Below are 11,908 nucleotides of genomic sequence, written 5' to 3' on the forward strand. Positions count from 1 at the left end.
CAGAACTGAAAAGACAAATACATGACTCCATAGTTATAGTAGGAGATTTTAATACACCACTTTCAATGAAAGATAGAATGACTGGACAAAAACTCAACAAAGGTGGAGAAGAGCTAAGCAAGACAATCCACCAAATTGACCTTATAGACATCTATAGAGCACTGCACCCAACAACAGCACAATACACATTCTTTTTCCAGTGCACTTGCAACATTTTCCATGAAAGACCATATGTTAGGCCATAAAGTAACTCTTAATGAATTTAAAAACTTTTAAATACTGCAAAGCATCTTCTTAGAGCACAATGCTATCAAATTAGAAAACAACAATAGGAAGATCAATGGGAAAATAATAAATACATGGAAACCTCCTTAAGACTGGGTAAGAGGAGAAATAAAAATTGAAATTCAAAAATTCCTTGGATCAGATGAGAATGAAAACACAACATACCAAAATCTTCGGGACACAGCAAAAGCAGTGATCTGAGGCCAATTGATAGCAAAAAATGCACACATCAAAAAATAAGAAAGAGTCAAAATCAACACTTTAAACCAACATCTTCAACAATTAGAAAAATAACAGCAAGAAAAGCCTACAGTCACCAGAAGAAAGGAAATAATGAAGACTCGAGCAGAAATAAATGAAACAGAAAATAGAAAGACAATAGAAAAAATCAACAAGATCAGAAGTTGGTTTCTTGAAAAGATAAACAAAATTGACAAACCACTAGAAGAAAAAAAGTTCTGGTCCAGATGGTTTTACTGGAGAATTCTACCAAACCTTCAGAGAAGAACTGACACCAATCCTACTCAACTATTCCAAAACATACAAAAGGATGGAATAGTCTGTAACTCATTTTATGAAGCAAGCATTACCTTGACACCAAAACCAGGGAAAGACATCACTCTAAAGGAAAACTATAGACCAATATCCCTCAGGAATATATATGCAATATAGATGCAAAAATCTTCAACAAAATCCTAGCCTATAGACTGCAACAACATATCAAGAAAATCTTTCATTATGACCAAGTGGGGTTTACACCAGGTATGCAGGGATGGTTCAACATTAGAAAAACAATCAACGTCATCCACCACATAAATAAAACAAAGGAAAAGAACCACATGATCATATAAATTGATGCAGGAAAGGCATTTGATAAATTCCAATACCCATTCCTGATCAAAACTCTCAGCAAAATAGGAATAGAAGGGACATTCCTCAACATAATAAAGGGCATTTATGCAAAACCAACAGCCAACATTATTCTCAATGGAGAGAGACTGAAACCATTCCTCTTGCGAACAAGAACCAGACAAGGATGCCTGCTATCAGCATTTCTATTCAACATTGTACTGGAAGTCCTAGCCAGGGCCATAAGGCAACAAAGGGAAATCAAAGGCATCCAAATTGGTAAGGAAGAAGTCACACTATCCCTATTTGCTACTGATGATTCTATAACTAGAAAACCCAAGAGACTCAGTAAAAATCTACTGGAACTAGTTAAGAGATCTAGCATCATGGCAGGATACAAGGTCAATATACAATAATCAGTTGGATTCCTCTACACCAGCAAAGAGATTGCTGGAAAAGAAATAAGGAAATCAATACCATTTATAATGTTGTTGTTGTATAGTGCTTGAACAATTTCTCTTAGAAGGATCAGCACTAGGCCGGTCCCCATGAGGTGGAGGTCAAAGATGTCCCAAATGTCCAAACTACCATGCCACTCCATCATTTCAGACATTAACTCCTCCTCCTCCTCCCAATAATTTCCCCAGTCTTAGGGTTCTGTATTTCGCTGTAATGCCTCACAGAACTCACAGACATCCAAGGGTTCGTCTCAAGTAGTAATGGTGGAGGCTGGCAGGCTAGCAAGTCCCGGGTCCGTGAGTAGGTCTGGCGGATCCTCCCAATTCTCGGGGTTTGATGACCCTCGATCAGCAGATCAGACGACGGCTGCTGTCCCAAATCCAGGGGTGAGATGAGGATGCTCCAAGACAAAGCCAGAGCAAGAGGAGAGCGAATCTTCCCAGGAGATTCGTAGGTATACTCTCAGGGAAGCTAAGGGTGGTGATTTGATCCAGCAAGGCAGGACTCAAGATACATTCCACCTGTGTTGCCCCAACAGAATTAACCTAAATCCCATCACAGAGTTGATTGCCAGTCATTATAGGGAATGACTACTACCAGCTGCCCAGCCAAGTTGATACCTGACCTTAACTACCACAGCACCCCAAACAGGCATGGATAATGGGATTTACAAAACATCACAGAATGGAGGACAATGGCTAGAAGGGCCACATCAAGCAATTCACTACATATAGCTACCAAAAAAATAAAATATTTGGGAATAAATCTTACCAGGGACACAAAAGACCTGTACAAAGAAAATGATTTAAAAAAAAAATTACTGCAAGAAACCATAAGAGATCTACGTAAATGGAAGAACATCTGATGCTCATAGGTAGGAAGATTGGACATAGTGAAATGTCAATTCTACCCAAAGTAATCTATATATTCAATGCAATCCCAATCCAGACCCCATCAATATTTTTTTTTTTTTCTGGACCCAGCTTAAGTTTTATTTTACAGATAAAAATGCATGGATGAAAATATATTACAATACTCAGTGAAGCCATTCTAATTTAGCCTCAGGAGATTTAAAATTCCCCGTAATGGCTTGCACTGCTACCGAGGAACTCATGGACTGGAGCTGAACCAGATAACCACACACAGCATCCAGGCAGAGGTTTGTAAATCTTCTCTCACAATTTAGAACTTGGCTAGGATTCTCAACATATCTTGTCAACAGTACATGTATACAATCCAAAAGGTGAAGTGGCTTCTTCATTCTGCTCCAGAATGGATCCCGTGATTTGAATAACTGATCGTACACTTCTAGTAGTCTAGGTAATGGCACTCCAATTTCATTCATTCTCTGTATTACAAAGCCTGCATCCCAGTTCAAAGTCCAAACTTGCTGCTCTAAGAATTGTACAATAAAATCTAAAGGGAAGAAACAAGGTGTGCCAGCATATATTTTGCCAAGGAGCACAATCTTGAGACTAAGAGCATGCATTCTATCTGGGGAGCTCATTGCTACACTATCATTCAATTCTCTCTCTATGATATCTTGCCAAAGTTTCTGCACCAATATAGGGTCTGAATAACCAGCACAATGAATTATTGCAAGTTTACATTCTGCAAGTTTAAATGGGTTAGCAAATTCCCCATAGAGCTTAGTTATATCCATTAGCTCAGAATCCAGCTGAGAAATTGCATCCTGAACAGAAGAATGGTGGGAATACTGCCTTTGCAATGTCTCTTGTATCTGAAGCTGGATCCTGGCAACTTCCATTTTTTCTTCTAATTCATAAAGGAATTCACCATCTGCAGCTATTGACGAAATAGCAGTGGAACTTTTGGCACTAAGAATGGCTCGAGCAATGTACTCTAGGTGCTGCTGAAGTGAAATTTCTGTGCTATGCATGTCAGCCAGTTTGGACAGGACACGAGTAGCACTACTAAAACTTCTGTTCTTCTCATAGTATCTCCAGAGTAAATCCATGTAACGGACTTTGTTTTGATCAATCTTTGCCATTCGGACCAGATGTGGCTCCAGGAATGGAGAAGCAATCTGTAGTAGTTTATCTGCAAGGTCAGCTTGTATTAGCCAATTATAGAGGGCAACACTAAAAAGCTCATCTTTGGATCGTTGAGCCAATTTAAGCATTTGTTCAAAATAATGTCCTGCTTCTTCATTACTCAACATGTTGGGATCAGAGGACAACACTGGAGGACCAGGTTTTCTGGGTACACTGGGGGACTGAGGAGCAGCCTTGCCTTGATTTACCAGTTCTTGAAGTGTGTCTGTAATGCACTTATAACTGTTTAATCTTTCTTGGAAAGCCTGAAGTCCTACTATGTCCTCTTCTGGCTCTCCATGTTTATAGAAATGAAGTCCAAGACCCTGAGGATCTTTTTTCTCTGCAGCAGTGAGAGAGAGCTCCACCGCACCCTCATAAAAACGCACTTGTCTGTACTGAGCACAAACACTGGGAAGGTCGACTTGATTGCTAATTTTCTGATACTCCTTTAAGGATTCCCTTAACATTCTTTCTTTTTCGATCTTATTTTGAACTTGTCGGGAACGCTGAAGCAGTTCATTTGCCTTAGAACACACTGCATCATCAGTGCTATACAGCAGTGGGCAGATGTCCTGTAAGTGTAAACTAATACCATCCACAGCAGCATTATCTCTGATGTAGCAGTTGATAAGAGAAGCAATTAATGCCCCTGTCAGTTCTTTGTCCCTGATTACCAGATCTTTGAAGGTGGTGATCTTCAACTGCTCTTGGAATTCCTTCTGAAGTTCTCCTACAATGACAGTGAACTGATGTTCACAAAGGAGTTTCCATAAAGCCAGAGCCTGGTATGATTTTTGAACCAATTGCTGGATTCCCTAAAGTGAAACCTTTTCACTCAGTTGGGCCTCATGAAACTTCCTTTGCAGCTCCTGCTGCATTTGCTGGGTATTTCCATTTTCAGGACGCATGAATCCTATCAGCCTCTGCTGCACTTTAGCAGTAGTATTTGGATTTCCTAATGGTCCTCCTGCAAATTGGGAGTTTCTGTCTAGAAATTCTTGCAAACCTTTGAGTTCTTGTAGCACTGACTCCAGCAACTGGGAGGGAACACTACTTTCAATAGCAGTGATCTATCTCTCTGTTGCCACTCTTGAACACTCTCTCCACAACTAAACTAGCATCCCAAATATTTCCCATAATTCGAGAAAAGTAAATGCAAATACCATTGTGTTTTCCAGAGTACACAATCTCTGGTCCAGCCATAATACTTGTGGCCTGAGTTGCTAGGTTTCCTGCAGCATACACTGGCGTTGACATGGCAGGAGGCTGCAAACCTGAGAAACATTGGATTTGGATATGTACTACCACTAGGTACAGGGGAACTAGAATAGACAGGAGACCCCAAGATGGGACCAACATTACTTGGAGGAGTAAGAGTGGCTGGGAATCTCATCTGTACTTCACCACCGTACCTGAAGAAAGCTCAAGTGGCCCAAGCAGATACTTCTCTATCACAGGCAGCAGTGGAACAAGCAAGGATAAGGCAAGTCGCACAAGCCTGGTCTTCCTGATATAGTTTAAAGAATCTTCCAATCTCTTCTCCATCACCACCCACATTACTCACAAGGAGATGCCTCAGTTGATCTACAGGTCTAAGTTTATGAAACATAAGACTCCCCTGTGCAGAAAGGAGAACAAACTTCTTCGGAGGCAACATGTGCTGCTGGACAACAACTGGTGAGTCAGTTATTGGAATATGATCCTTATTTAATGGTGTAATTATCTTATCTACTTTCAATTCATCTTTGGCAGACAGAGCCCAGGAATGACCATCAACTCACGTTGTCATTTGGGTTTCCATCATTGGTTTTTGGAAGGGAAATATATCATGGTTGATACACCACAAAATATCATTATCTTCATTTTCTGATGCTGCCATCAGTAGAATGCCTTTACTATAAAGAGCTTTATGTACTTTTGAAGGCTTTTCCACAGTTGAAGACACTGAAAATCCAGGAGGTAAACGAACGTGAACCAGTGTCAGGGTGTTAGGCCGTGCTAATGGCTGTCTAAATGGACAACTGCTGAAATACAACCTTATACCTGCATGTGTGACAGCCAATAACTGACAGTCTAATGATTCAGAATTCTCTATCACTGCTATTTGAACAATTGGCTTAAAAACAGAACGATCTATGGTCCTAGCAATGTTTCCAGCAGCAGAAACAATAGAATTCTGTGAAACAGAAGCAACTCTGCTCATTCCTTGTCCGTCTTGGCCCAAATCATAAACCTGTATTATCCCTTTCTCAGATCGTGTATATAAAATATTTCTAGAATTATCAATTGCAATTTGAACAATAGGATCATCTTCTGAAAATGTGAATTACAGCAAGGAAGGAACAAGGAAAGAAAGTGCACTCTTCGAGTGGTTTATTTTCCTGCACCTTTGGCTAAACCAATCTGCTTCTGCTTGATATGCTACTTCATATAAACAGCCATCCTTTCCAGCCAAGAAAATTCTGCCATTGTCGGTGGAAGTTATTGTTAAAAGGTAAGTATTATCAGTGGGAAGAGAATATAAAGGATCTGGAAGTAACTGCATTCCACCAGACATACTGTCATTAAGAGCTCCAGGACCTGTTTGTAAATTAGCATAGCTGAGTCCAAGCATCACTATATCCACAGGAGTTGCTAAAACCAGGAGGTGACATACATGAGGTTGAAAGATACCAGCTATTGGTTTCACAAGCCCCACTGCAAGAATAGTCTCATTAAGTCCATCAAAATAGGCAAGATCTCCTCCATATTCATAGTTCCACATGAATATGTCACTGTCAATTGTGAGCCAAGCTCTGCTGATTGGAGGGAACACACCCATCATGCAGTTACACTGCATATGCCCAAATTGTTCAACAAGTTCAGGTGGGAGAGGAACTCTTCGGATGGAATTGATCTCTGGAAGGTTAGGTACTGACAGCAAACCAGGTCCTTGTAAAGGATAATCCATATCTGACATTCCAGAAACAGTGGGATTATTTGGAGCAGACACCAAAAGCAGCTCGGACAGGTCCGGATACATGCGGTCTTCTTGTAACTGACGGTCGATGAGCCGTCCGGCATTTTCCAAAGCTTCGTGCAAGGCTGAGGCCACCATGGGGGCCGGCGTCGCCGGGCCTAGCAGGGAAGATGGCACATCTAAAATAATAGACAAAGAGGACGCTGCCTGAGACACCAATATCCGGAAAGAATCAAAAATAAAGGAGAAAACAGAAGACCCCAGTTGAGAAGCGCGGCTCAGGCTGCGCGCGCCAAAAGAGCGCCTCGGCACTTCCACCCATCAATATTTTTTAAGGATGTGGAAAAAACAATCACTAACTTTATATGGAAAGGAAAGAGACCTCAGATAAGCAAAGCACTATTGAAGAAGAAGAGCAAAGTAGGAAGTCTCACACTGCCGGATCTCAAAACCTACTATAAAGCCACAGTAGTCAAAACTGCCTTGTATTGGCACAATGACAAACATACAGAACAATGGAATAGAATTGAGAACCCAGAAATAGAACCCTCGACCTATGGTCAGCTTATCTTTGATAAAGGGCTGAAATCCATTAAATGGGGAAGAGAATATTTGTTTAATAAGTGGTGTTGGCAAAACTGGATATCCATTTGTGCATAAATGAAACAAGATTCATACCTCACACCATATACAAAAACTAACTCCAAGTGGATCAAAGACTTCAATGTGAAATTTAAAACTACAAAGTTCCTCAAGAAAAAACTAGGGGGAAATTTAAGGGCACTAATATATGGCATACATAGACTATGAAGCATAACACAAAATACACAAACAGCAGAAAAGAAACTAGATGAATGGGACGTTCTAAAAATTAATTTTTTATATGCCTTCAAGGACTTCTTGAAAAGAGTCAAAAGAGAACCTACAAATTGGGAAAAAATATCTGGCAATGACATATCTGACAAGGGACTTATCTCTAGAATTTATAGAAAACTCCAATACCTCAATTACAGAAAGACAAATAATCCAATTAAAAATGGGTAGAAGATGTGAATAGACACTTCACCAAGGAGGATATTCAAGCGGCCAACAAACATATGAAGAAATCCTCACAATCATTAGCCATTAGAGAGATGCAAATCAAAACAACAATGAGATACCATCTTGCCCCAGCACTAGCAGCAAAGTTCAACAAGACAGGAAATAACAAATGCTGGAGAGGATACAGAGACACTGGGATTCTCCTACACTGCTGATGAGACTGTAAAATGGTACCACCACTGTGGAAAGCAGGAGCTCTGGTAGCATAGTGGCTAAAGCACTTGACTGCTAACCAGAAGGCTGGCTGTTCAAACCCACCAGCCACTCCTCAGAAGGAAGGTTGGGCAATCCTACTTCTGTAGTGATACTGCCTCGGAAACCCAAGGAGGGGTCGCTATGAGTCAGGGCTGACTTGACGGCACACAACAACTGTGGAAAGCAGTATGGCATTCCTTCAAAAGTTGGAATTAGAAATTGCACTTGGCCCAGCCATTCCATTACTAGGTATATATCCTAAAGAAGTGAAAGCTATGGCAAGAACAGACCTATGCACACACATGTTCATCACAGCATTATTTACAATAGCAAAAGTTGTAAACAACCCAGTGTCCATCGACTGAGAAATGGATAACCAAACTATGGTACATACACACAATGGACATTGTGCAGCACTAAAGAATAACGTAGAATCTGCCAAACACTGCATAACCTGGATGAACTTGGAGGACATTATGTTCAGTGAAATAAGTCAATCACAGAAGGGCAAATATTGTATTAGTCTATTACTATTATAAAGGGCAAGGAACAGTTTACATAGAAGGAAATTTTCTTTGTTGTTTACCAGGGGTGGAAGAGGAGGGGAGGGAACACTGTTAGATAGGTAGAGATAAGTATTGATTTGGGTGAAGAGAAGGGCAATGTACCAAATGTGAGAGATCAACATGCTGGCATTGAGGAAGAGGAAGACATAGAGAGGTACATGGGAGGTGCAGACAAAAAAGATGAACCCTTTTGTACATACAGTACTGAGTCATCAGTGAAGGCAAACATGGGAATTTTGGAGAATAGATGGGTGGATGGACTGAACCATTAGGTATGTCTATGCAGCAGGGAGTATACCCAAGACCATGTATAGGGTTGGCAGACAATGGTTTCACAAGTGTATTTGTATGTTCTGTAAGAATTCCCAGGGGTATAGTACAACTGATAAGGGAGAAGGTTGTAGTCACTTCTTGGTCACAGCCAGCTACCTAGAGAGAGCGAGTAGTTGAACCTGTGGCCTAGGGGACATCAAGCTCAATTGGCATAACATACTACACAAAACATTGTTCCATCTCTTACCTTGGCGAGTAGTGACTGGGATTATAAAAGCTTGCAAGCATCCATCTAGATGCAATGATGGGTCTCTCTTTGTCCAGAGCAAAGAAGAATGAAGAAAATCAAAGATTCATGGAAACAAATAGTCCTAGCAACTGGTCCACCATGCAATCTGCAGCCTATATGACTATGAGACCAGGAGGACTAGATGGTGCCTAGCTACCACTGTCAACCACTCAGAGGGGGATCTATGTAGCAGATCCTGGATATATAGAGAGAATAATGTGGAATAAAACTCAAAATCACTTGGAAAAAAAAGGAGGGTGGACTAGGTTTGCTGGTCTGAGAGAGCCTGGTGGAACCACTGAGACTATGGGCCCTGGCTGCCCTTCAGGTCTGGAATTGTACCCACACCTGTAGCTTCCAGCCAAACAAAGAATTGGCCAGGGAAAACCTTATGAATGGCAGAGAAACCCTGTCTGATACGTTACTGTGCAACTTTGTGAATAGCCCAGAAACATTCATTGTCCATTACAGTGCAGGAAGATGAGCCCCTTAGGTTGGAAGGCACTCAAAATACAACTGGGAAAGAGCTGCATCATCACAGTAGAACAAATCTTAATGATAGGGTTAAAGTAACGTTTTGGGGACCTCCATTTGCTGACGTGGCATGACTCAAATTGAAGAGAAACAGCTGCAAACATCTATTAATAATAGGAAGATGGAATGCATGAAGTATGAATCTAGGGAAATTAGAAGTTTTCAAAAATGAAGGGGAACACCAAATGATTGATATGCTAACCATTAGTGAATGAAGTGATCTGGTTTTGGCCATTTTGAATCAGGCAAACATATGATCTATATGCCAGGAATGACAATTTGAAGAGGAATGCCTTGGCATTCATTATCACAAAGGATGTTTCAAGATGTGTCCTGAAGTGCAATGCTGTCAGTGATAGGATAATGTCCAAATGCCTACAAGGAAGACTAGTTAATACTACTATTTTTCAAATTTACTCACTAACCACCAAAGCCAAAGATGAGGAAAGTGAAGAATTTTATCAACTTCTGCACTCTGAAATTGATTGAACATGCAATCAAGATGTATTAATTTCACTGGTGACTGGAATGCAAAAGTAGGAAGCAAAGAAGAATTACTGGTAGTTGGAAAATTTGGCCTTGGTGACAGAAATAATAGTAGAGATCACATGATAGAATTTTGCAAGACCAATGACTTATTCATATACCTTTTCCAACAACACAAATGGCAGCTATTCATGTGGACTTCACCAGATGGAACACACAGGAATCAGATCCATTACATCTCTGGCAAGAGGCAATGGTAAAGCCCAATATCTTTGACCAAACAAGGCCAGGAGCTGATTGTGGAACAGACCATCAACAGCTCATATTCAAGTTCAACTTGAAGTTGAAGACAATTGAAACAAGTCCACAAAAGCCAAAATATGAACTGGAATACATCGCTCCTGAATTTAGAGACCATCTAAAGAATAGATTCGATGCATTGAATACCAGAGACTGAAAACCAGAAGAATTATGGGATGACTTCAAGAACATAAACCACAAAGAATGTAAGAGGTCATTAAAAAGATGAGAAAGAAGGAAAAAAGCAAAATGGATGTCAGAAGACTCTGAAACTTTTCCTTGAATGTAGAGTAGCTAAAGCAAATGGAAGAAATGACAAGATAAAAGAGCTGAACAGAAGATTTCAAAGAGCAGCTCTAGAAGATAAAGCCAATTACTATAATGAAATGTGCAAAGACCTGGAGTTAGAAAACCAAAAGGGAAGAACATGCACCACATTTCTCAAGCTGAAAGAACTGAGGAAAAAATTTAAGCCTCGAGTTGCAATATTGAAGGATTTGATGGGCAAAATAATAAATGATGCAGGAATCATCAAAAGAATATGGAAGGAATACACAGAGTCACTGTACCAAAAAGATCTGGTCAATCTTCATGCATTTCAGGAGGTGCCATAAGATCAAGAACCAATGGTATGGAAGGAAGGAGTTGAAGCTGAACTGAAGGAATTGACGAAGAACAAGGCACCAAGAATTGATAGAATACTCATTGAGATGATTCAACAGACAGATGCCCTACTGAAGGCACTCACTCAGTTATGCCAAGAGATTTGGAAGACAGCTACCTGGCCAACTGACTAGAAGAGATCTATATTTGTACCCATTCAAAAGAAAGATGATCACACAGAATGTGGAAATTATTGAACAATATCATTCATATCTCACACAACTAAAATCTTACTGAAAATAATTCAAAATCAATTGCAGCAAAATAGTGACAGAGAACTTTCAGAATGCAAGCTGGATTCAGAAGAGGATGCAGAATGATGGATATCATTGCTGGTGTCAGATGGATCTTGGCTCAAAGCAAAGAATACCAGAAAGATGTTTACTTATATTTTATTGACTGTGCAAAAGCATTTGATTGTGTGGATTATAACAAAGTATAGGTAACTTTGAAAAGAACGGGAATTCCATAACACTTAATTGTACTCATGAGGAACCTGTACATAGACCAGAAGGCTGTCATTCAAACAGAACAAGGGGACACTGCATGGTTTCAAATCAAAAATGGAGTGTGTCAGGGTTGTATTCTTTCAACATACTTATTCAATCTATATGCTGAGCAAATAATCTGAGAAGATATATGAAGAAGAACGTAGCATCAAAATTGGAGGAAGAATCATTAACAACTTGTGATATGCTGATGACATAACTTTGGTTGCTGAAAGTGAAGATGACTTGAGGCACTTACATCTCAATATAAAGAAAGCAAAAATCCTCACAACTGGGACCTATAAGCAGCATCACAATAAATGGAGAAAAGATTGAAGTTGTCAAAGACTTCATATTGCTTGGTTCTACAATCAATGTCAATGGAAGCAGCAGTTAGGACATCA

The 11,908-nt window shown here is 40.1% G+C and overlaps 1 protein-coding gene across 1 annotated transcript; it reads right to left on the bottom strand.

Annotated features, from left to right (window-relative positions):
- Nucleotides 1-2,629: 2,629 nt before the first annotated feature.
- Nucleotides 2,630-6,780, bottom strand: LOC103203652 (nuclear pore complex protein Nup155-like). Its single transcript, XM_042782031.1, is given in 3 exon segments — nucleotides 2,630-4,720; nucleotides 4,722-4,926; nucleotides 4,928-6,780. Coding segments are annotated over 3 exon segments (4,116 nt in total). The 5' UTR covers nucleotides 6,748-6,780.
- Nucleotides 6,781-11,908: the final 5,128 nt, after the last annotated feature.

This window comes from Orycteropus afer, unplaced genomic scaffold, assembly GCF_000298275.1.
Source record: "Orycteropus afer afer isolate SDZICR_OR568_19922 unplaced genomic scaffold, OryAfe1.0 scaffold00221, whole genome shotgun sequence".
Classification (NCBI taxonomy): domain Eukaryota; kingdom Metazoa; phylum Chordata; class Mammalia; order Tubulidentata; family Orycteropodidae; genus Orycteropus; species Orycteropus afer.